Source organism: Enhydra lutris, unplaced genomic scaffold (genome assembly GCF_002288905.1).
Source record: "Enhydra lutris kenyoni isolate GAN:26980312 unplaced genomic scaffold, ASM228890v2 scaffoldscaffold28, whole genome shotgun sequence".
NCBI classification, from domain to species: Eukaryota; Metazoa; Chordata; class Mammalia; order Carnivora; family Mustelidae; genus Enhydra; species Enhydra lutris.
Genome location: NW_019154112.1, coordinates 5,403,098 through 5,429,550, shown reverse-complemented (window position 1 = coordinate 5,429,550; position 26,453 = coordinate 5,403,098). Strand labels below are relative to the sequence as shown.

The 26,453-nt window shown below is 45.0% G+C and overlaps 1 protein-coding gene across 2 annotated transcripts in view; it reads right to left on the bottom strand.

Annotated features, from left to right (window-relative positions):
- Positions 1-26,453, bottom strand: part of LOC111152173 (ankyrin repeat and sterile alpha motif domain containing 1A) — a 178,346-nt gene that overhangs the window by 82,274 nt on the left and 69,619 nt on the right. The window contains exons 2-11 of one of the 2 annotated variants that reach the window (XM_022510537.1): positions 25,363-25,443; positions 23,213-23,369; positions 21,235-21,297; positions 14,186-14,482; positions 13,272-13,347; positions 12,881-12,982; positions 12,684-12,785; positions 11,108-11,304; positions 7,667-7,759; positions 2,102-2,228 (exon numbers count right to left, since the gene is read on the bottom strand). In XM_022510537.1, the coding sequence (XP_022366245.1) occupies positions 2,102-2,228; positions 7,667-7,759; positions 11,108-11,304; positions 12,684-12,785; positions 12,881-12,982; positions 13,272-13,347; positions 14,186-14,482; positions 21,235-21,297; positions 23,213-23,369; positions 25,363-25,443 (1,295 nt within the window). The remainder of the gene's footprint in view (positions 1-2,101; positions 2,229-7,666; positions 7,760-11,107; positions 11,305-12,683; positions 12,786-12,880; positions 12,983-13,271; positions 13,348-14,185; positions 14,483-21,234; positions 21,298-23,212; positions 23,370-25,362; positions 25,444-26,453) is intronic. The other variant, XM_022510538.1, reaches the window with a different exon arrangement.

Here is a 26,453-nt window from a genome sequence, read left to right as displayed (position 1 = left end):
TGGTCCTTGACAAATCGTGCTGAAACAACTGGATATCCACATGCAAAAAAGTGAATCTCTATCTACACCTCACACCATATTCAAAAATTACCTCAAAATGGGTCATACACCTAAATGGATACCTAAACCTACAAAATTTCTAGAAGAAAATATAGGAACAAATACTTGTGAACTTATCCATAAAAGAAAAGAAAAGATACACTGTCATCAAAAGTAAGAACCTCTGCTCTCCACAAGGCATAAGGGAATAAAGAGACAAATTACAGCCTAGGAGAAAATTACATATCTGATAAAGAGTGTCCAAAACATACAAAGAACTCTCATAACTAACTCAATAAGACCATAAACAACCCAATTTTTTTAAATGAGGAGAAGAGTTGAACAGACACTTCATTAGCTATACGGATGGCAAATAATCATACCAACAGATGTTCACATCATGAATCATTATGGGAATACAAATTAAATCCACAATGAAATATCACTATACACCTAATAGAAGGACTACAATTTTAAAAACCCGACAATATCCAGGGGAGGATACACAGCAACTGTGACTCTGATGGAAAAGCAGAATGGCATAACCACTCTAGAAAATGGTGTGGCAGTTTCTTACCTAGGACCCAGCAATCCCATTCCTAGCATTTTCTCAAGAGAAATGAAACCGATGTTTACACAAAAACCTACAAATGTTTAGTTTTATTTGTAACTGCCAAGAACTATAAGTGACCCAAGTACCCCTTGACTAGAGAATGGGTACCTGTGGTACACCCCAACAATGGAATACTACTTGGAAATGCAAAGTAACAAATCCCCAATACACACAACAACATGGAGCAACCTTCAGTGAATTATGCTAAGTGTGAGACGCCCGACTCAAAGGGTACATATGGTATGATTCCCACTGATAGAACATTCTGGAAAAGGCAAAAGTATTGGGACTGACATAAAAGCAGTGGTTGCCAGAGGTAAGGGAAGGGTGTGGAACTGACTACAGAAGGACATAAGAGAGTTTTTGGTGTGATAAAATCATTCCGTACTGACTGGCAGTTATATAACCGTTATTTGTCAGAACTCCCAGAACTGAACACAAAAAGGGTAAATTTTGCCACATTTAAATTGTAACTTTTTTTTTCCCCCAGAAAGCTCCAAATGGAAACCATAAAACAAAACAAAACAAAACAAAACAACTACTATAAAAATGACCACAAAGTTTCTGCGTGCTGGAAGAGCAACCTTTTAAACACATCAGTTAAAAATCAGTTCTCCAATGTCAGACACATACGTACATGTTCTCTTCTCCACCCCCCCACCCTCCAACAGGCCCAGCGAAGGGAGGTTCGAAAGAAGCCATCGCACCCCCCCCTTCTTACCGGAACCGTGACAGTCAGGATTGAAAGGAGGCGCTAATCATACCCCATGAAGGATCTAGTACCCGAAAGCTATAAAGAGCGGGGAGAGTCCCCTTCCGCGTGCAGTGGGAATGGCACTGCCCCTTGTTGCTGTTCTTAGCACAGAGTCTGTCCCACGTCCACCGTCGTCGGCCTGGCTCTCCGTCCTGCAGCACTCGCTCCCTCACAGAGGAAACGGAATTTCGCAGAGGCAATGAAAGTAGGCCAAGGCGACAGAGCACTCTAGTTACGGGGTGGCAGCCAATCACGGGCCCCTCCCCAGGAGTGTCTCACTCTGAGGTCAGGACTCAAAGCAGAGCCTGTGCCGTCAGCCTGAACCCCAAGGGACTGACTTGTTGGGCTTGTTTTTCTACCACATGAACTTGAGGGTTTCTGACTTGAGACCCCAAATCTATCTCGGTCACATCACAGGCTGTCTCCCCTTCCACAGCCATGGCCTGGTCTGACCTGACCACCTCCCTGCTTCACGTGCTGAAGGCGGGGGGGGGGTGTGCCAGGGGGGGCAGGCCAACGCTAATGCAGGGCATTGCGAACGAAAGGTCACAACACTCCCACCACTCCCAACTGCTGTGACACCCAACTTCCCCACCCCAAGGAACATCACCCTCTACTTCCCGCCCAGGATCACGAACTTTAAAAATCCTTTTGCAATTGTTTCTGCGGGGAGTGGGCTAGGGGTGGGGGTGTACCTTTTGGTTTTCCATCCCCATCCATGGATCCCAGCTTCTTGGTTTCTGCTGTTAACAACAGCTCGTAAGGATGCTCCTCCTCTTCCCGGGCTGTGCTTCCCTGAATCCAGGGTCTCATGGCCAAGACCTAGGAAAGGAAACACCACAGACTTTCTCGTGTGGGTGCCTAATGCCAGGACAGGTTATGAAGCACAAATTCAAGATTATTGGCTCTTTTCTTGCCAGAGAGAAGGGGGGTCGGCAGAGGAGGTAAAGAGCTCAAGCATCACGTGGTACCACAGCTGCCTTTCTGGATACACACCTGTACCTCAGATCTCAGTGGCTTTTGAGTAAAACACTCGCCTTTTCTTACCTCATTTTATCTTTCAAAAAGCCATCAATAAGCTCCCAGATCCTTCCTTCCCTTGCCTCTCCCAACATCACAGTGTTCTGCATGGTCTCTTTCCAGTGGATAGTAGCTTCTGAGTGGTTTTTAGCTAGGGTGCCTCACAAAGGTCTTCCTTCTCTGCAATTCTTCCCCAATATGTACACACACTATCCCAAGGCTGGAATACTTCCCACCTTCTCAAGAGGGGATCAGATGACTTCTGATTGACCCCGAATGACTGCCATTTACCAGAAACAAAGGGCTCTATGCACCCTTCTTTATTTGGTAAGCCTTTCTTTTCAGGTCCTGGGGGTTATAGGGAAGTTTCTCTCAAAAGCCAGCTTCCTGCTACATTTATGATACTATGAGTTTAAATTAATTCCACCAATCTCTGTTCTGAAAGGAGTCAAACGGTGAGGCAGTATGAATTTCACTGGAGAAAACAAAGCAGCTCTGTCTATGGAGAAATCCCTGATCCAGGCAGCCATCTTTGATGGAATAACTGGACCAGAGCGGGCTTCTATACCCACCAACGAGGTCTAGGCAGCTAAGGGCCTTGTGGCCACAGCTAATCATGGTACGAAGGTGGCCAAGCTGCCTCCTCAAACCAGGCCAGAAACACCTTAAATTAGTGCCACAGTCACACCGAGAGAGAGAATGGAGATCCTCAATTTAGAGGATCGTTCTGGCTCATCTGTCCTAAGAATCCAATGCGTTTCATAGACAAATTAAGAATAATCATGTACCAGCTATTAGGAGAGTGAGCCAAAGCACAAAACCTCTTCCTGAGCAGTTTGGCTTGGAGAAGTGATACATCATGAACAGAGGGGTTCAGAGGAATTCCCAAGTCCTCCCAACAAATAATGGTACCCTTACAAATGTGATTCTTTGGTATAAGCAGAAACCTCCTCCTTCAGACATGTCCCACAGCTCACTAGAGATAAATCAGGTTTGTGATTCATCAGGGTTTTGCTTCTTGGAGACTTAGCTCACTATGCTATGGCCTAACGAGACAACAAGGATTCTGGCTGGCAGCTCCCGAATAAAGGAGAGGCCATGGCTCCTGTTTGGTAACAAGGCTGCCACTCCAAAGGCAGAATGATGGTCTCTTTCCGAAATTCTGCTAAGCACAGCAGGAACCTCCACTTTACTGAAAGCCACCTGGAAGCTAAAAGCTATTTCATGACAACGAGCCATTTGCCTGTATTACTTATTCCTTTCGCCTCTTCATAGGAAGACAATTAAGGGAACAAAGAGGGGCCATTAAGCAGTTCATACAGTGTCAACTTAATACCACAGGCTTTATAGACAGGAATTTGTGTTCTGCAGGTTTACACACCCATACCTATTACTTAGCCAGAGCCCTGGAAATCCGATTCCGTGAGTGTTCTGCACACAGCAAGGACCCTTGTATAGCCCCAGGCATGCTTCTGAAAGGTATCTGACAGTCTGGATACCCGGCCTATAATACCCTTTCTTCTCAAAGAGGACAGCTGATGACTTCCATCTGGAAAATGGGGCCCACTGGACCTTCGGTCACTCTGTGCTTGGCTCTCGGGCACGACAACGAGAAGCACAACACCAGCAAATGCTAGAGCTGGAAGGGACCCGAACCGTTCCAATCACAGCCAGAGAACACCTGGCTCCAGCTCTTTCATTTCGCAGATGCCCAAACTGAGTTCCCAGACAGGTCTGGGGACTTGCCCAAGGTTACACAGAGAGCAACCAGCAGAGCCAGGGCCATGAAATTCACTTCCCCTGATTCTGGACCCAAATGTCCTCATTCCCCACCCCGCCACCCGCCCCGGGATATAAGACTTTGCATCCAATTTGGAACTCCTTCCCTCCTTTAGACTCTCTAGTGAGAGTCCCCTGCTCATATCCAGACAACTTCTCGGGTGATCTTTTCCTCTTAGTCCTGGCTCCTGCCAGCTATGGGATTAAAATCTCATAATAAAGCAAGAGACTGCTTTGCTTTGAGCCTTCCTAACTCCCACTCAAGAAGCCCTGTGTCACAGTAAATATGGCAATAACTGATTTTCAACAGAAAGGATTCTGCTCTTTACCAGATTATTCCTTAATCTTTTCTACCCCTTTCTTCTAGGGCCTGCAGTAAATCGGAGCCAAAAAGCCATATTCTCTGTTATGTAGAAAGAAACATTTCTGCTGCAAAGAGAAGCTACTACCAGTCACCACCTAACTGGACCAACAGAATGACCAGTAGGAGTGTGGGCAGTTTTCTGGGAAGAGATACCACGGCAGCTGCGCCTTCTCATGAATGTTTAAAACATCTCAACACAGAGAAGGCCGTGGTCAGTCCGATGCAGCTGACAGCCCATTTGGCAGGGCAAAAACGTCTCAGTAGCTCGTGTGCACACACATGTGTATGTGTTTAATTTCTTTAAGCCCGTTTCATGACCTGGTCATTAATCTGATAAGCTCCCCTGGAGACAGCTATACTCAGCTTCCCTTAAAGGCTTCCATGGGTCACCTGACAATGACAAGCCTAGGGAATGGGACACAAACATTGAAGCAGATGGCCTGCCAAACATAAAAGTCAACTGTGATGAGCCAGTGCTTCCTAGGATATGAGGGTTAGGGTAGTAAAGCCTACTAAGTAAGAAATCAAAACAGGGAAGACTAGAGTCTGAAGAAAAAGAAATAAAAGTTCACTGCTGGAGAAGACCTAGTCATTTAAACTACAGCAAAGAAAATCTGCTTTGATCATTAAAAGGATAATGACATAGACCACATCTCCTCTGTACTTATTTACTTATAATCACTAAGTAAGCAAAGCTGGGGTTCTCATGGTCTTTCAACTCCTGACTGCAGTGGCCCAACTGACCCAGAATTTCAGACTATTCACAAGCAAGTCCTAGAAGAAGCATCTCAGAGTCTCCACATCCAGGAGAGTAATATGGAAATTTCTCCCCTTATTTCTTGATACTATTGTTTGTTTTTTGTTTTTTGTTTTTTTTTAAGATTTTATTTATTTGTCAGAGAGAGAGAGAGGGAGAGAGAGCAAGCACAGGCAGACAGAGCAAGAATGGCAGGCAGAGGCAGAGGGAGAAGCAGGCTCCCTGCTGAGCAAGGAGCCCGACGTGGGACTCGATCCCAGGACACTGGGATCATGACCCGAGCCGAAGGCAGCTGCTTAACCAACTGAGCCACCCAGACGTCCCACTATTGTTTTTTTTTAAAGATTTTATTTATTTGAGAGAGAGAGAGCACGTGTATGCATGTATGAGGTGGGGGGGCAGGGCAGAGGGAGCAGACTCCCCACTGAAAAGGAAGCCCAGCAATGTGTCCAGATCCCAGGACCAGTGATCATGACCTGAGCTGCAGAAAGACACTTAACTGACTGAGCTACCTGGGTGCCCCTCTGTTGACACTATTATCAACAAATCACATTCTCTGAAAAGCCTGAGGAGAATAGAAAGTCTTCATTATCTAATATTTCTTTAAGAGCCTTGCATTTATCCTTGGGCATTAGGAATTTTAGTCTAAGTCCTTGTTAAAGACGTGGCATAAGGCATTTGTAGAGACTTAGCCCCAGTTGAACGTGCTCCGTAAGTAACATAAGTAAAGGTTTCTCCTTATAAAAATGGAGTTAAGGAAGCAAATCTCCATATTAAAAATATGCAGGGATCTGCTACATGCACTTCTAACTGCTAGTAATGTATTATCACCTTAGAGGCTATAATTCTAGAGACCCTTTAGTTGAAACCTGATAATAAGCATTTTGTAATGAAGGCATACAAAGAAATAGGGACAGAATTTGCACCCAGCATAAACATCTTCCCCTATTTCCAACACTGACTTTTACGTTCTTAAAAGGATATCCTTGTATTTAATATCCATTTTGTTAAATAAAAGCCTTCCTTCTGGTTCCATGAGTTTCTACTAAGTCAAAGAACCTGTCTCACTGGATGGTCTGTGGCAATATATGACCTTCTAGGGATAAAGTAATGAGACTTAGATGACTAGTTTATATCAGCTTTTTTTTTTTAAAGATTTTATTTATTTCTTTGACAGAGATCACAAGTAGGCAGAGAGGCAGGCAGAGAGAGAGAGAGAGAGGGAAGCAGGCTCCCTACTGAGCAGAGAGCCCGATGTGGGGCTCGATCCCAGGACCCTGAGATCATGACCTGAGATGAAAGCAGAGGCTTTAACCCACTGAGCCACCCAGGCGCCCCTCAGCTGATTTTTAAATTAAAGAACAACAGACCACTGAATGAGCAACAAAATAATGAAATTTATATAATATTTTGAATAAATACTGAATAAACATATTCTCTGCACAGTGGTAAGGATTAAAGGAGCATTCTGAAAATGAAAGCTCACAGAAAATATGATTTCTTCATACAACCAAGAAGAAAGATTGAACTATTTGCCCCATGATAATAATTCTTCTTTAAAAAGGTGGATTAGTGGGGCGCCTGGGTGGCTCAGTGGGTTAAAGCCTCTGGCTTCGGCTCAGGTCATGATCTCAGGATCCTGGGATCGACCCCCACATCGGGCTTTCTGCTCAGCAGGGGGGGGCTGCTTCCTCCTCTCTCTGCCTGCTTCTCTGCCTACTTGTGATCTCTCTCTGTCAAATAAATAAATAAAATCTTAAAAACAAAACAAACAAACAAAAAAAGGTGGATTAGTCTTCTCAAATAACCTTCTTTGCTTTCTCCCACCCCCACGACTCCTATTTCTCTTCTAAAATGAGTCTTCATGACATTTTCCATGTTTGTCCTGGTGGATTCTTCATGTGAAATGGAGAAGAAAAATGTGAAAACAGAAATAAGACACTTGGGGCAGAACCACCAAAGTTCGCTAATAGGATATCGTCTACAGAACAGCGATTAAGGCCATACTCCACATTTTGTATCAAAAGAGGACACAGGAACAAAACAAGCAAGAAGTCAAACTGTTTAGCTACTAGAGCCAGGAGGAATGTGGACGGTTTACTTTCAATGTGTAATGTGGATCAATAATTGGCCTATCCGCTGGACAGCTCCATTACAATTCTTTCCTTCCTATTTCTGAATGGGTTGGAAAGGTCTTCTTCCAGATTACTGATATGCACAAAATTTACTAATCCAAAAAGGCGATAAGCAAATGAGAAAGAAAAGTCTTCTTTAAGCACACATCAAGGTACTTGCAAAAAATCGTATTTTAGTGATGGCAATAAACCCTCAACCCTCTACCTCAGAAGCTGTCAAGGGAAAATACTTCTTATCTATGCGGTCTTCCTCCTCTTCATCAGGTGGTGGCTTTGCTGGAGGCGGTGGCCGTTCCCTCTGTAGAAGAGAAAAAGTATTTCACTATCTCTTTTTTCAAAAAGTATTTTACTATCTCTTTTTTCGATTACCTAACTTTCTGTTCTTATCTTAGCTCTTGGAAATGAAGAAGAATGTAAAGAACTCCCCTGAGAGATTAAACTCAAGGATCAGTACCTAAACACATGGTTTAGTATCTGTACCCCCCTACCCCCCCACCCCCGCCACACACACACACACACACACACACACACACACACACACACACACACTTCGGCCAGCATGCTCTTCACTTTCTGATGTTTGTAGCAGAGAGTATAAACACAGCTTTCATATTCTAGACCACAGTGAGAAATAGCACTGAAACCATGGCCCTGCCTTATCAGAAAATGTCCAATATCCATAATAAAACTCTAGCCTAGAAAAGCCAGTGGCTCAACTTTCAGACTGGTTAAAAAGAAGCAGCAGTAAATCAAAGCAATCAACTTGTCAGAGTTCAAACAAACCCACGTTATTAAGGAAGTAATGAGGAAAGCAATCAAGGACAAAAAACGTCAATTCCTGTTCAAACTTTAACGTTACCCCCATTTATTCGTCGAAGCTCAGAACTGGTCTCTATCCAGTTCTTGGTCACCTCCTTCAATGACTAGTATCACGCATCGCTCACATACTAAAACCTTTCATCCCTGCCCATTTCAAAAAGGAATATTTGCCGGTTGTCTGCCCTGGAGTAAGAGTTGGTGAACTCTTTCTTAAAGGGCCGTGGAGAAAATATTTTAGGCTTTTGCAGTTAGCCCCGCCACTGCCACAGCAGTACCACAGAGCCAGAGAAGATATGCAAATGAGTGTGGCCGTGTTCCAATAAAACTTTATTCACAAAAATGGGCAGCTGCCTGTGGGCCACATTTTGCAGTCCCTGCCCTAGAGCAAGAAACACCCTGAAGCAGGGATTAGGGAGGTCAAATGTGGCCGACAATTTCAGTAATACACACCACCTTTGGTGACAGAAGGCTGGGGAGAAGCTTGCCATAGTACCTAAGGGACCGGGCAGCGTTGTTTACAGTCCAAAGTCCTAATCCTGCTCCATAATCAATGTTTCTATAGGGAAGGGAGTGGGAACCTGACCCAGGAATTGGCTTGCAGGCTCATTCCCAGCCTTGTAGGTTAGTTCACTGTGTTGCTAGGACAAGAATATTTATGAAAGGGTAGAGGAACATGTCGAATTATGCAAGAGCCTTGGAAAAGTCTGGAAGACAAATCCATGTCCCAGGAGCAGCAGGAGCAGCCAGCGTTAGGTAGCATTCGGTTAGCATTCGGCATCCATGACCTCCCTCTGTTCAAATACACTTCGCCCCTCCAGATTCTATCTTGATAAATCAGTCATTCCTACACTCCCCGGAACCCAATGGATGCCTAATGGCAACAACCTTAAAACAGATCCGTCTTTTCAAGCCAAACAAGGCTATGAGATCACATTTCCCAGTGAGTTCCACTTTCCCTAGCCGGTCTTCCTACAGCAGGGCAGAAACAAGCTTGGTTCCTTCCAAGGGGCACCATGTATGGAAGGGACTAGCAAAGGCAGCAGGCCTGTCATCTACACCAGCTATCCAACCCTGGGACAAAAACAGCCAGGGAAAAACAAAATGAAACACAACAACGACAAAAAGGACCCATCCCAGAAGCCTTCTCAAGACTAAAGGAGCCTAGAAAGAACAAGATGAACACCTCTTGTGCAAGAAGTGATCACCAGAGACACTGGAAAGAAAGAGAAGCAGGAGCCTCTTTTTTCCTGAACGTGAGAACGCTGGCCCAGGGGCCTGCAAGGGCTGAGCTGAGTTAGGCTCACCATCCACGGCATTTGTAAGGTGTAGAACAAACAGTCCCCTGGCCAAGGTTCATTACCAAGAGCCAGGCAGGTAGTACAGCCACCACATATTCAAGTAAGAATGGCAAAGCACGCATCCCAAGATGCATCAGTTTTTACTTAGCAAGTCCACCGGAGGACAGATTCTTGGAGTGGGACAGAACAAAGAGACTATAAATCAGTGGCGAAGCCCACGGGAACTTGGTAATTCAGAGCTAGCTTCAGGAACCATGTGTTCCTCTGGTAAGGCCTCCGGCTCCCTCTAATGGACATCACCTGTAAGTACCACAAAAAACGATGCCTTCCTCCACAGGCCGGCTTGCTTGCTTCACTGCACCTAAGGCGGAAGCACAGGAAATCACTTCTGTCCACAGAAGCACGTGCTTCCACCACTCATAAGGAGTCTTACCGGTCCTTGAGAATACCCACTCCAGTGGGCTACCACAAGACAGGTGGGCCTTTCCGAAATTCATACAGAAATGCTGGCACTGTTCTAGGACCAGGCAAACAAAAAACAGTACTAAGCCTAATAAAAAAGAACACTAAGAAACACCAAGCCATTCCCAGGGCACATCTGAAAAACCCAAGGATCACCCAGTGGCCAAAGGTTCATCTGAATGGTCATAAGGCAGATTCAGACCAAAAGGGATAAGGCTGGCCTCTACTACAGGAAGGAATAATATACACCTGGAAATCTGCCTCAAGCTGGGATCACTGGGACTAAGAGCAGTGGCAGGTTCAATAAAAATGCGGTGCTCAAAACCTCAGATTATTGTACTGGCTATGTAGGAAGGTCGGTCAGGGGAACAGTGATTCAGGCTTGGGCTCAGAGTAAAACCCTAAGGGAGAAAAAGGGAGTAAAACCTCTTGAGAACAATGGACAAGACTGGAGGCAGAAGCAAGCACTGGAGAAAGGAGCAGTCAGATGGGAAGGTGGACCTTGAGAAAGAAATGGCTAGAGAGATTATAACTGGGAAAAACAGGAATGCCACATACTAACACATGCGATATCCAATTAAGTCCTGCTACAACCCTGCTTAATGCAGAATCCGTCCAGATCCAAATGGATACCATTCTGAGGGCAAATGGAAGGTGAGGATGCACTCAGGGGAGACGAGAACTTGCTTCAGTGAGCTCTTCCACTGTGGAACTGCTCTCAGGAGAGAAAACTATCAACATACAGCTAAGACCCCAAAGACAGAAGCCGCACAAGGCTAAATGGAAAAAATGCTTCAATTTGCTCTAATACCAAAAACTAACAGAACAACGCAGACATGTTATATTGAAATCAGAAAAGCCAAAATTCTACCTCAAGGGGATCTATTTAGATTAACCACAAAAAGCAAGAGAGATGTGGGAGAGGCCTAGGAGAACAAGGGGAGTAGGATGCAGGCCTCTGGAAAGCTAGCAGGCACTTGGCGCATACTTCCTCTCCCGGCGCTCCACCAAAACACAGGCTGACAACACAGCCCCCGTTTGTCTGTCGAGGGCCCTAGGCCACATACAGGCCTCACTCCAGTAGTCTTCACTCCTGCTGCCTCGGCCTCCTTGTTCATGGAGTCTCGGTCAGATGATCGGCCACTGGCCATGCTGTCCAACGAATGGCAGGAGACAGCGTTATACAGCGCCTCGTAGGGACCCTCCTCTTCAGCGTTTATGTCAAAATCAATGATCAGTTCAGTCACTGCTTTCTCCACATCACCTGAGCAGGTTAGAGAGCAAGAGTCAATGGATGGAGAGCATAATCTCAGATTTCCAACCACTACCCAACCCCCTTCCAACCACCTCAAGCCCCTTGTCAACCTGAACTTGACAAACCGTAACTGAGAGCAGGAAAATAAAACAACTGCTTTGCTCCATGGATAGGAATAAATACAGAGTTTCAGTTGCTCTTTATACCCTGAGACTCAAAGAGATTTTTCTCTAATTCAATATAGCAAACCCTTGACATCTATGAGGGATACCTCCCTCCCAAGACCTTAAAAATTCCCAAAACCTCAACACCGCCATAGCATAAACTTAAACCATAAAATGTGGCAAAGTATAACTGGAAACTTAAGTAATCGTTTCAAATTCTTAGAAGAAACCTCCATGTGCTCAAGCAAAAGAGAGGATGGTGAAGTCTTTCTGATGCGGAGGCGCTGTGCAAGGTTAAACTCACCAGAGAACACGAACATCAGACTACCTGGGACTCAAACATGGGACGCTGAAAAGTTACAGACTGTTGTGGACCAGAGATCTCTGGGTCTCTGGCAAACAGTCAAAACCGTTACTGTAAAATCCTTGAAAGCTAAGAGTTTAGTGAACTACTAAGCCCATCACCAGTGGATTATGAGGTAAACAAAAAAAGCAGGGGCGGCGGAGGTGGGGGCAGACAAGGACTCCACAGTGAAGATAGGTCGAGCACCCCTTAACCTTATACGTCTGCACCCCTCTGAAAAATCCCTTTCCCGTTTCAGGACTGGTGCGTTGTGCTATTCCTCTGGCCTTCTTTACTATGCTTTGTATTGGAGGGAAGGTGTCCATCAGTATTCTGTCTGTCTCATTCATCATACCTAGGACCCAGAAGGCTGCTCAATAAATCTGAAAGGGTAGATTGTGGCTAATGATGGGGAGGCTGGACTGCCCAAGCTGGTGCCCAGACCACATCTGTTGGCCAAGTGATACAGAACCAAAATCTGCCATCTACACGTCTACCAACTAGGTGGTACTCGCTCAGTATTTACTGAGGGCCAGCTATGCCCACAGCAGGGTAGTGTGTGTTAGGAAAACTTTGCTCAAGATCTGAATTTACCTTGAGATCATCCCACCTACAACACATCCCCGAACAGACCTCACAGAGCCAACTATAAAAGTGAGAATAAGATAAAATAGGAAAGAAGAGGTCCGAAGTCAAAGGCCTAAGCTCTGTCCAATAAAAGTTCAGATACTAGCTAGGAAACAATAAATGTGAATATGAACTTATTAAGCACTCCCAATCCCCTGAAGTTATTATTTAAATTAAGCTTTTTCTCTTCTACCAAAGACCATTCATCTCTTCAAGCTGAGAGCTCCTTGACTGGCGCAGAAAGGCCACCTTACCCTGAGACTCCTGGGATACGGAGTCCATACTGGAGATGAGAGGTCCCTGGGACGTGGGGGTTCTCTCGGCCTCTTTCGCACCTCTTTTTCCAGTCATGTGATCTACATGGAAAGACAAAAAAGAGCTGCACCAAATGCAAATGCCTTGGTTCGGCCAGTGTGTCCCCAGGTCGCCCCAACAGGCGATGAACGGGTACCTTCAATAAGTGCCGCTATCTGCTGGCTCTTTTGAGAAGGCAGTTCCCGGACAGTGTCTAGGGCAGTCAGGCCACGGTTATCTTTTATGTTGACATCAATTCCTAGAAAAGCACACCAGGTGGACCAGGGGGGGAATGAGCAGTTGCAAGTCAGCCTCAAAGAGGGTCAAATTCCCGGACTCCTAATGCCCCCAGTAGCACGACCAACATTTTTCATCCAAAGCCATTTAATACAGCTCTTTCAGAACAATTCGTACACTTGTGGTCAATCCATGGAGACATACATACATTGGGTTCAAGGGCAGCCAGCAACAATCCCCCTCTGGGGAGGCTAGGGAGAACAAGCCTACCCCGGCATGCCGTGTAAACGAGAGCGCGGCCGACCTCTCACCTGCAGCCAGCAGGATTTGCACCACATCAGTCTTGCCAAACAGAGCAGCCTCATGCAAAGCACTGCCCTTCTCCGTCTGGAAGGCAAACGAGAGCGCAGAGCAGCATGTCATCAGAACAGTGACCCAGGTTTGGCGTGGCTCCACACGACAAATGGAATACAGACAACGGGAAGGAGTGTAAAATCAACCGCACAAAGTCCTCTGTCATTATCTTTCCCACTTTTCTGGTCTGGATTCTGGAACCACAATCGTGGCCTGGAAGTGAAGTGTGTTTGAAGTGCCACCATCAGGCCACACAGGAATTACTGTATAGCAACCCCGGGAGCCACCTACTGGTGAAGCTCCTTAGGCTCCAGCCCTTCCCGGTAGGGGGAAGAGGTCGGGGGAGGAAAAATCAGAAGAAAAGTAGGAGAGTTGGGGGTGGGTGGGAAACAACCAACATCTTAACTTCACGTGTGGTTTGGTGCTTTGGTCGATGCAAAAGCTAAGGAATAGTCATTCATCAGAATGGACAAAGCTAACTACGCGGGGAAACGCTAAGTCTCTTGTTGGCAAGATCAAATCGATGGGACTTTGCAGGTGGCAAAGAGCGGCAGTGGGAACGCCCGTATAGGAAGATAATGAAATTTTTCTAATTTTGAGAGAGTCCACAAGCACATCTTTTCAGGGCATAATGACTATATATTACCCCTGAAAAGGAAAAAAAAAAAACAACAACAAATCAGTAACAGACTCACTTGAGGAGTTTGTCTCTGAAGTTTCACATGAAAATGAGTCAACGGATGGAAGCATCTGAGACGGGATGTGAAACGTGCTAAATAAGAACACAGCCCAGCAGCATGGTCCTTGCGCCTCTCCCACCACGATGTGGCCCCTGGAGCCCGGGGGGTGGGGGAAGCGACTGCCCGGCTACCTGGTAGTTGCTGTCCATGCCGGCATCCAGCAGGACCTGCACCACAGCTCTGTGGCCATTCCGCGCCGCCAAGTGCAAGGGCGTGTGCTTCCTAGTGTTGCAGCCCAGGAGGTTGGGGTGCGCGTTGAGGAGCATCTTCACCACCTCCAGTCTCCCGTACAGAGCAGCCAGGTCCAGGGGCGTCTCGAATTTGTTGTTGCGCATGGTGGGGTCTGTCAGCTCCTCTAAGAGGACCTTCACCACCTCCGTGTGGCCGTACTGCGCGGCACAGTGCAGGGCTGTCTCGTTGTCGTTGTTCTAAAGGATTGACAAGCAGATCCTGTCAGAAGGGCACCTGGCAGACTGGCCTATGACTGGGACGCACACCCGGAAAACCGCTGAAATTTAAACGAGAGAATAGCAGCAATATTTGGGGACTACTAGAAGCCGGTCAGAATGAAGACAACAAATGAGGCCGGCTACTCCGATCAGCCACCGTGTGCCCCAGTTACTGCCAGAACGGGGGCTGTGGTGCCCCTCAGATTTACCATCTCCTGTGTGCCATGAAGGAAGTGTCCGCGGGCTGCAAGGAGAGTGAATGGGGGAACGTGGGGCGGGCCCCGGGCAGAGGCCCCCACACACATGAATGCTGATGATATCACTGCCATTGACTCATTTTAAATTTCAACTGGTTTTACAATTTATGTTCCATCAACCCTGGAGTTTCTGATTCTGGTTTTCTTGACCATCCACTGCCTTACAGACAAGCTTTTTTTGAAAGAGTTTATTATCTGCACAGCTTCTTGCATGCAAATCAACCAGCCAACAATCAAAGTAAAAGAGCAGAGCACCAAAAGTTACTCTCGGAGATCTCAGCCAACAGCCATTTCCTGGGGAGGGCAGTGCCTGAGCTCAGTCACAGAGGAGCCTGGGACCCTGATGTCACCCTGTGCCTACCCTAGGAGCCTGCACCAATCAATGCATGCGCAAGCTGCCACACGGGGAAGTGTTGCCTGTGTCCCAAAGGCTCAATGAGACACAGGAATGTTTTGTGAGAGGTGCAAAATATTCAAAGTTGTAATACAACCATCAGTTCAGATTCACAATCCCAGGGTCCTTGAATACCAATTGTGTTTCAAACTAAAGACAGAACCTGGGACGAAATAGAAGTTTGTGCTCCATCCACCATCAGAAGCAAAATGCTAATCATTCCAGTTGTGCTTCTTCTTCTTTTTTTTTTTTTTTAAACTACTACTGACAATGTATAATCAGAGCAGGAATAAAGTAATTTCCATGACCTCTCCTTTTTTAGACGCACTAATGAAAATAATTCTCCCATCAGATTTTGAGATTCCTAAATTGATCCAGGAGGCTTCTGCCACTTTAGGGAAACCAAGCTGATGAGGTGGTATGTCCATCAGGTCAATATTGTGCACCTCTCAGTGACCAAAAGGTAAGAAGTGAAATGTTTCCACAATCGCTTTAATTCTATTAATTACGTTAAAAGTAACAGACCAGGAGTACCCAAACATGCATGCAATTCCATCTGCTTTTGATCTGGCATTTGACTGCATCATTTTTTCCAGCTACACCAAGTGCACCACAAAGATCTAGAGCTGCTGGGAGTGAGGCCCCCAAAGGCCAGAGTGATAGCAAAAAAAATTTTTTTGATGAAATAAGGACAGAAAGGGCGGTAGCAGGAGCCACATGCGAAGATAAATGCACACAGATAAACAGAGGAAGCAGCACTGAGCTCAAACACAGCCCAAGGAGATCAGCAGCTGAAGTGCAGACAGCCTTCGCTGGCCACGGGACAGAGCCCATTAGCAATGGCCTCCTGTGATACAACTGGGCCCAAGGAGTGCATTCTATGTCAACCTAAAAGGTTGGAGGGAAGGGGAAACTCTGGGCAGAAAGCAAATCTTTGGGGTTCCCTGTGCCAAACCAACCACGTAAGATACCCATTTGGAATGCCCATTCCCGAATAAGCCAACTCAAAAGCTGTCGCTTCATGTTTTTGCCATGAGAGACAGCTTCATCAACAAAACACACAGGGGCTTGCTTTACAGTGGTTCGAGGGCAGAGTGGCAACCCAAAGAAATTTTAAGAGGATTCTCAGGGTTTTACATCTCAATTAGCAGGGCAGAGAAAGTCAGCTTATTCTCATTAAAAGCCCAGTACAGAAAAACTTGTTCACTCTGAGGCAGACACTGCTGTCTCTTTTCTATCCAAGCTGTCTCCCAACAACCAGAATAATCTGTCCTCGATTTTGTAAAAAGTATGCCATTAAGGTCCGAAGAACTGTAAAACTCTAAGCTAGCCAGCAGGAGGAAAAAAAAGAAAAATCTTGGTTTGTTGTTGTTGTTTGCTAGAACTAAGGCAGCTACCACAAAGCTGCCTTACTGAAAGCACGGTCTTGATCACTACCAGGTAAATTTCCTGCCTCTGTTAAAAACGGCCTAACCACGTCTCTGCAGAATGTTATATTCAAATTAACAGTGTAGAAAGTCTCTTTCTCATGGTTCAGTCTTGCCAGACATGGTCTGATAAATATAATATTCCTAAGTTGAAGTCTGCGGTGACTCCATCTCTCGACTATTGAACACAGGCCATCACAATGAGCTCTTCCTACCAGCTCCCCTTTGGACATGACAACTACCAGGGCAGGAAGTCATTAGTGTTGATTCAGGGATCCACAAGAAAGGGAGGGATTCCAAGGAGAGTACCGACTCCTCAGGACTTAGAATCCTTCTCTTTCACATCTTCCAAATCCTACTACAGGTGCTCCTCACACCTCAAGAGTTCCCAAATCATATTGCTATGTATTTGTACTGAGGATGAAGACTTCCTCCAAAGTCTTTGCACACTCTCCATTCTTGCCTGTCTTGAGACTCACTTCCATTTCTCCTTGCTACAATCAGTACCTCTAAGAAAAAAGACCCCAATACTCTTTAAGTATGGAGACCCCATTTAATATGTAAATCCATTCGATTTACATATTATGTAATATTACATATTATGTAATATTATCTACATGTTTATGCCTATCTACCTATCTCACATACACATAAACTACAAGCAACAGAAAACTATACAGAAACATTCTGGTGGCTCTTCTCCTCTTGAAACTATTCTAAGCCAACACTTCCCAGTGCTTAGACTGCAGCCCAACTGTACTCTTGACCACTGTTGATAGACACCAAAGTTGGAAACAACTGAGCTACAGCTCTCTGTAGCAACAATGGTGTAGGCTTCAGAAACCTACCAAAATTGGAACAAAAGGACAGACTGGAACCTCCTGAGATTTAGCAGACATGGCAGAAACATGAGAATTGGGTCCATGTAGAAGAAGAGCGAGACTTACTCTGTAAATGCTCTGGAAGGCAGAAACCTGATCAAAAGATGGAAAGTTTAGGAAGACAGCTATCAGCCAAGCGTAAGAAACCAAAAATCAGTGGAATCCAAAAAGAGGCTGCCAAGTAGGAAGCCTGGTTGTTACCAAGAGAAACAAACAACCAAATAAAGCAAAGGGCAGACAGCTCACCTTTCATGTGAGAGAAAAGGATTCCTGCTCTGGATGCAAACTTGGCCTAGATCAGTGGTTCTCAAACTGGCTTCGTTTTGGAATTATAAGGGAGCTTAAAAGTAACTGAGTCCCACCCCAGACCTGCCAAGGTAGCACCTCAGAAGTAAAGCCCAGGAAGACTATTATTAAAAAGCTTAACAACCTAGCCCAAACCACCTTGACCAAGCATTCATCTAACAGTGAGACAAACTGACATCACGTGCCTCATAACGTGAAGGAACGAAATATAACATCACTCCTGCAGCGTTCCTGCTAAAATTGTAGGGCCTGAATTGATCAGATTCAGGAAATAACAGGAAATATGTGGAAATATCAGACAAACTTAAACTGAGTGATAGTCTACAAAATGACTGGTTTGTATTCTTCAATACCATCAATGCTGCAGGTCTCTGTGGCAATCGCTTAGTGGATTCAGCTGTTCGCTGAATGGTTGGTTGGTGGTTCGGTCCCACCCAGGGATGTCATGTTCGTGGTTCCTAGTCATAAAAGACTAAGGGCTGAGGAAGTGTTCCAAATTATGTGTGATCCTGGACTGGACCAGGAAAAAAATTGCAATAAAGAATATTATTGGGGAAATGGGTAAAATCTGAACACAGATTCTGTATTAGATTCCAGTATTGTATCAATGTTGAATTTCTTAAATTTGATAACTGTACTATGGTTGTACAAGTGAATGCCCTTGTTTTTAGGAGATACATGCCAAAGTATTTGGGGTCAAAGGGTCATGATCTCCATGACTACGTATCAAACAGTTCATCATCAATTAAGCAACAATATATCTATACATTTGAGAGAGAGAGAGAGAGAAAATGTGCATGCAAATGAGACAAAATGCTAACAACTGGTCAATCTAGATGAAGAGTGCAATGCAGTTCACTGCATTATGCTTGCAACTTTTTATACGCTAAAAATTGTGTCAAGATAAAGTTTTACAAAAGCTTGCTGGGTGATTCAGATGCAACCAGTCAAGCTGATCAGAATGTGGAGACAGCTGGTTGAGACAACTTCCGGCCTCTTCCAGCTCTGAAACTTAATTATTTTTAAGTGGACAGGGAAAGAGATATACCCTAAAACTAATTTGACCATTGCTCACCTTACAATATTCAGACTAATTTAAAATTATTTTAAAAGGGAGAAAATAAACGATTTTAATAGTTCCACCATAGCTACAGATAACCTACATTTGAGACTGGTGTATGCTGACTTGTTGAAAAAAGAAAGGCTCCATATGTCGAAGAGGAAGATGAAAACCATCCCTGCTCCCAGAACGGGCACCGGAGACTTTTTTTTTTTTTTTTACAGAGATCACAAGTAGATGGAGAGGGAGGCAGGGAGAGAGAAGGGCAAGTAGGCTGCCCACTGAGCAGAGAGCCCGACTTGGGGCTCGATCCCAGGACCCTGGGATCATGACCTGAGCCGAAGGCACAGGCTTTAACCCACTGTGCCACCCAGGCGCCCCGCACCTGAGACTTCTTAATTTCTACAGGTGCCTGACAGGACTCAGCACACAAAACAATTCCCAGACACAATCCAGGTCAATAAAAACCCACTGAATCAGGATAAAACCCAGCGAGGTTCGATTCGAACCAGCTCAGAGAGTTTGCATTCATAGCAAAATCCAAACAGCTTTAGCCCTTAGTGCAATTTGCATCATTTAGCCTTTCGTGGGGCGGCGGGGGGAGGCTAAGGGCAGTGTTTCCAAAAAGAGAAATATGTTCTTATGCCATTTAGACCAATTTTCTTTTTTGTGTGGGAAATCAAGGGATAAGAAAATGTGCTTTAAAGAACCAAAGACTTACCCTTTAATCAGAGCTTTATAAGCTAACTAAACTAACTACCGAGTGCGAAAACAATCACTTCAAGGCACCTCCCCACAAAACAAAACCCTGACCAGACTAATTGAGCAATGTTTCATTAAGCTTCAATCCATCGGTAACAAAGAACAAATTCCAAAGTACCGCTTTAGAAAGAGCAGACTGTATATGCCCTTCAGAAGTCAGATCTCAAATACTACTAGTTATCAGATAGTTGTACTTAATGTGCATTCACTTACTTAAACTCCAAATGGTACACTGCACTTTACAGAAGAGGAAACCGAGGCTCACAGAACTTAAGTAACTTATTTAAGTCAACAAAACCAGTCAGTGGCAGCACAGAATTCAAACTCAGGCTTGACTTGAAAGGCTGTGACCTTTAATAAGAGTTTTCTCCACTACTACAACAAGTTTAAAAAAAAAAAAGAAAGAAAGAAAGAAAATGAAGATACGGTATCTTCCTCTTTTGAAAATTAGAGAACAGAATTTACAGAGAGAGGGCCAAGCAAAAGCTAATGCATTCCACTACCCCAAATCGAACTGCTTCTCCGCCATCAAGTCCCAACAGCTGAAGAGCACGGCCCACATGGAGCTTCACTCACTAAATCAGCATTTCTCAAAGAATATCTGCCTTGCATCTGGAAACATGTAGAAGCACCTTATGTTTCCCTTCCCTGAGGCTACTGTGTTCCGAGCAAGGGAAAGGTAGCTAATGTGACTAACTGCACTGACTCAACCAAACTCCAGACTGGTGCCAAAAGCAAACCTCACCCGAGTGGAAACTCAGGTCAAAACCAGCAGGTGAGAGCACCAAGGAGAAAGGCTAACCAGCACCCACAGCTCTGCCTCCTGGTGTGGTGAAGGCCGGGGAGAGGGGAGGGTGGGACTCTGCGCCGTTCATCACCATGCCTAACCTGCCCCCCCCCCCGCCCCGCCTCACAGGGAGGAAGGCTGGAGGCCAGTGTCCTGCTTGACCCTGCGACTTCATTTCCTATTTCAGACCCCCTCCCAGGGGCAGAGTGACCAAGCAGTGAGAGAAGCTGAGAGCTGGGGAGGAGCAACTGAGGCTTTAAAGTCCCAGGAAGAAATGCACGAACTCAAGGAAATCAGGAATGAGCCCAAAGGGACAGCTTTTAAGAGTAAAATGGAGTCATCATACCCCTTCCCCACCACCTCCACTAATAGCTTATTGAAAATGAAGTTCCACTTCAAAAGAAATAGAGAAGCAGTGTAAAAAAGATCTTTAAATCCAGTTAGTGTAATTTAATCATTTTCTGTGCTGATTAAAAAGTAAGCTAATATGTTTGACATCTCTTAATTGAATTTTTCTTTTTCAAATTTAAATGATTTTTAGCAATCACAATGGTAAATTATGCATATAATATGGTTCCTTCTCTTTCCCCATTTCGGCCATTTCTAAGCTTTTCAGACATTCCGGGAAAAGCACCCAACCTTTCCAGAATTAGCATGGGTTTTAAAAATAAAACCCAAACTCACTGAAGCTGCAATATCCCATTCCCAGACAAGCCAAAAGCAGATGGGCTGAAGCAGACAATAGTCAGGGTGAAGATGAGGAGCCTGAGTGGATGAGAGTGGAAGCCAGAGAGGACCAAAGAGGGAGTGCAGCTTGGAGAAATGATGCAGAGAAATCCTGGCAGCAACGTACACACCTTGGCATTGATATAAGGGTCAAAGGGGCCGTACTTTTTGAATTCTTTGATCTCAAGAGCATTCTATAAAAAGGAGAGGAAAAGAAAATGTGATGATAAAATGGATGAAAAATATCAAAGCAATGCCCAGCCCCAAGGGGGTCCAACATGAGAACAACGTGGATCTGCCCTCTGGGAGCCTGGAAAGGAAGTTAATGGGGAGGCAGGCTCGAGGGCACAGCACTCATCACCCCCTCTTATCCAACCATCCAACTAGAACCACATTAACGGTTTTTAAATAGATCCATGTGGTACTACTACCTAGAGCCATTAGGTTCTTCCATCTCCTGCAGAAGTCTTGCCCAGCCCCTGCCCCACCCAGCTGCCTGCCAGATACTCAGAACACTGGGCTGGTGTCCCTATCAAGGGATACTCCAGGCAGGAGGTGGCGGTGAGCAGGACAAGCTAGCACACTCAGGTGGCCCAAAAATCCAAGCAGCTGTGTTTCAAGGCAAAAGTGAGCAAAGACAGGATTAGAAATGGTCGCCGAAAATTTCTTAAATGAGAAGGACTTTAATGGGTGACTAGTTGGTTCAACACAGAGGAATAGGAGTTAAAAGCAAACTTCCTGATAAATTTCCTCCAGTTAAGAGAAATTACAATCACTTTAGCCAGGAGGAGTAAAATTGCATTTAGATTCTAAAGCAGCAATTCTAGAGACGATTTTCATTCTTAATGTTATGACACAAACATCCTCATGGATGATCTTAAATTTCTGTGGCTTACCTATCCAGAAAATACAGCTTGAGAAGCGAAAGGGAAGCTGATTACCAGCTATACACACGCAATCTCCAATTTGAGAGATTTGGGAGCATTGTTTTAATTTTCTCCAACCTCAGGGTGAAGCTGCCCTTCTCTGAGTCAGTCTTAGTCCTAACTGCTCACTGAGAGTGTGCAGAGCCCTGCTGATAGATGGGCTCACGAGAATGATTTCCTATTTTTGGAGGAATAACCCTGGCCTAATCCTACAAGTAATTTAACACTTTCCTCTCAGTAAAGTCATTAGGAAAATAGTCCTGGGCTTACTGAGAAAGAGCAGCATCTCTCTCATTCAAGCAACTAAGAAAAGCACCTGCTTCAGTTCAGAGCAGAGAGGAAAACAGAGTGGTCTGTCACACAGGGAAAACCCGTCTCCTCTCAAATGGATACATGATCTCAGACTCAAACTACAGGAAACTGCATTTTATGAGAGGGCTGTCTAGAACCTGCATAATGCAAGCATAACTTTTCCAAAGGAATCAAGGTGAAAAAAGTGGAGGTATGGTATCAGAGAACATAAATCCATGGCCATTTGAAGGTATTTTTGCTCAACTGCTGCCTTTTTTTATTTTCTAAGAATTATCTCTGCTTTATCAAAACAGGGTCACTCTTAAGTTGACCTTAGGGGAGAGCATATAAATGATTTTCATTCTGCTCCATCACCTCTGGCCTCTGAGCTTACTCAGATGTTTTTATGAGCTCCTTTATCAGTCCCGGGACGAATCCTTCCACTTCTGCCAGCTGCGATGGAGGGAAAACAGCAGCAGGGTTGACGCAGCACTGATGCGCGCCGCACGGGGAGGACCACCGCTTATCGGCTAAGGCCGTACCGCCATGCCGGTGGCATAAGCACTGCTTGTAATTAATTAAGCCTGCCGCTATGAAATAGCCTCTAAACAATTTTACGGGATTTATGTTATTTCCCATTTTGCACACGAGGTATGTAGATCTTTATGATAGCACTACTCCAAATCTGCACGATTCAGATGCATGTAAAATGCTTCCTTGGGGTACAAGATCTCCCTGATGCCCTCAGAGGAGTAGTGCTCGGAGGAGGGGAACCATTTGTAGGGCCTGGAAGAGCTAGTTCCCTGCGATCTGCGCTGTGGAACTGAAACAGCGCCAGGGCCGCCACGGTCTGGCTATAGCTGAAGGGAAGAACGCTTCTCTTCCTTCCGACCTGTTCGTTGACTCTGGTGTGTGAGGGCCCTTGATGGATGAGCAACCGCACTATCTGGGCATCTCCTTTCCAGGCTGCCAAGTGCAGAGGGTAACAGCCTTTGGAATCAGCCACATTGGTCAACGCATCGTTCCTCAGAAGAACCTCAACCACATCCCTAGAAGGCAAAAATCAATCATGAGTTTGCAGAACTCAGAAGGCTTTCCTACTTACAGCTCTTCACATCTGGGCAGCTGAATCCCTTTCAGATATTATCTCACTCGGCCCCCCTCTCTCTACCTGAGCTCATTGCCCAGTCTCTTCCTTTTATTCCATGAGCTACGTGTATAGCTGCTGATAGGCGGCTGAAACATCTTGAGCCAAATGACACTGACTCATCACCTTGCCATTCTCTGGGCTTTCTAGACAATCCATCTCTATTCCATTATTTTGAAAATGTCTGGTTCCCTTGTCTAAACCTTACAATGTTACCTTGTTTGTGATGTTTAAACAGCATTTGGGGATAAAATTTACATGAAAGTAGTCATGCAAGACAAATATCGTTATTCACCACATTCTTCAGAGCATTTAGTGATGTGGGAGCTAAAAGCAGACAGGCAGAGCAGAATTAAAGTTGCTGCAAACATAAGCCAGACACATATGGTATCATTTGATACATTCAGAAAGAAGGGCTTGGCTTTCTCCTTGGTGACACTACTAATTAAGCAGATACAAATGTATAATTATCCCCATGCACATGAGGTCAGAGAAAATCCCCACTGTAAATAAAAACAGCATCTGGAGATAAACTTGGCTAACAAGCTAAAGTCATTTAAGTATAAGATTTACTTTAATTCAGGTCACCCCCCCCAGTTATGGGGGGAGGGGTCTCCACAGAGTCCTTGTTAGCTTTGTCTAAGATGGCCATAGAAAAGACACAAGGATCATATTCAATATATTTCAGAGAAGTTTAATGTAGAAGGAAACAACCACCACCTCTTTCAGGCACATCAGAGTCCATCAGGCTGGGCTAAGCACTATACAGGTGATACAGAATACCACCGGGGGCGGAAGGCCCTGCTCCTTGCTCAGCAAAATCCAAAATGGTTCCGATAATCCCACCTTCTGAAAACTAAACTTCTACTCTTATCTCTTAGAGCATGATGCCTCAAGTTCCCCTTACCACGCTCTGTGCTGCTACACTCTGGGTTCCATTCTTCCACATCCTGGCAAATCCACTCACTGCACTCCCTGGCTCTGCCTGCCCCTGGGCTGGGCCATCACATTCTCTCTCACATGGAGGGTAGTGCCCCCTGGAAAAGGCTGCCAAACCATTTAAACCTATGTCATCTTCTCTCCCACTCCCCCCAAAGCACAGCCTCTCCAGAAAACCTTCCATGCAAATCCCACCCAGCAACTACTAACCAATACCTAAAGAGAATTAAATAGGTTGTACAGGGGCACCTGGGTGGCTCAGATGGTTAAACATCTGCCTTCGGCTCAGGTCATGATCCCAAGGTCCTGGAATCGAGCCCCGCATCAGGCTCCCTGCTTGGGTGGAAGCCTGCTTCCCCTCTCCCACACCCCATGCTTGTGTTCCTGAGCTCGCTACCTCTCTTTCTCTGTCAAACAAAGAAATAAAATCTTAAAAAAAAAAAAAATAGGCCATATGATGATGTATTTTTCCCCTGAAAAAAGGTTCTTGTTGTCTACCAGGCTAATTATATGGGGAAGAGTGGCAAGCCAATAGAGTAAATAAATAAGTACTTTAAGAGAAGGGAAGTTTCTTATGACCACTCAGTCTATCTTCAGGTTACAAAGGTGCTGGTTACCTAAGAGATTATCCAGCCCCTTTATATCTGGCTGCCCCAAACGTGACCTTCACAAGCAGATCACTGCATGGCATTGTGCCGTTTCAAAGAAGAAAAGGACAAACAGAAGAAAAGATATAACTTATCCTTTGGTTGAAGGTTTATAGGCGGAGGAGTAGGGAAGGGTGCTTAAATTATACCCTAATGAGAGACTTGGGAACTTTGGATGGACTGAATTTCCTTTGTTCTTCCCTGTTCCTCAACATTACTGCTTAGTAATTCTTTATGGAAATCAAAAAAGACGATCCAAAGGCCTGGGTTCTGGAGGGTAGGGCAGGAATACAGCACATGGATACTTACTTATGGCCATTCAAAGCAGCATGGTGCAGCGGTGTATACCCGGTGCTGTCAACACAGTTCACATTGGGCCCTCTCCAGATGCTATGGGGGGAAAGAAAAAAGAAGACTGAAGTCTCAAACCAAATTCAGAGCCAGCTAACTGCTTAGAAAAGAGTTCTCAGTGGTGATGAACCAAACTAGTTATATCCACATGACTCCTGAGAAAGGACAGCAGCTCTTTACTAGGGAAATGCATGACCCCCACGATAGGCAGGCATCAGGGGGTCCCCTGCTCAGCAGGGGGTCAGGTGTCCAGATAACCGTGTAAGCATTTAAAAGCTTGCTCTTCTGTACCCTTGTCGTCTTTTTCTTTTTTTAAAAATTTTTAAGTTGAATCCATTTTCTCTTTAGGCATATGTTTGAATTCTGCTCTACAATAAGCCAGTGAAGTATTACATTTTCTTTCATGTTTTTTTAAAGTAAGCTCTATCCCCAATGTGGGGTTCGAACCCACAACCCCAAGAGCAAGGGTTGCATGCTGACTGAGCCAGCCAGGAGCCCCATGTACCCTTCTTATTTTTAACTACATTATTCACTCAATATGGGACACGTACCTCTAAACACTCCCAGGACTGTTGCAACATTTCACTGAAAGGTCATCAAAAATATCACTGAACCAACCATTCAGCAAGTCACAGGTACTGAACACCCACCTCTGGTGGTGTTCTGGTAACTGAAGACTTAAGAGAGACTTCAACACAGACCTACAGATAATCTGGATGATTTAACCAGCAAGAACCAAGACGAAAGAATCCACATTAATAAAAGCACCAGGACACATGTGTTAAGATGTAAGAGACAATGAGGCTTTCCTTTCTGAATGTCTTATTGCTTAAAAAAAAAAAAAAAGGAGAAAGAAAGAAGGAAAGAAAGAAAATAACAAGATCTAGAACTTGAGTGCTTTATTTGAATCAGAAATACTGTACTAAGAAGTGGAAGTATCATCTAACTTAATCCTCAAAGCCTAATTCTTACTTCTGTTTCACACCTTACTACACTGGCCAGAGCTACTGCTGCTGTGTTTTGTTTTGTTTTTTTGAGAGAGAGAGAAT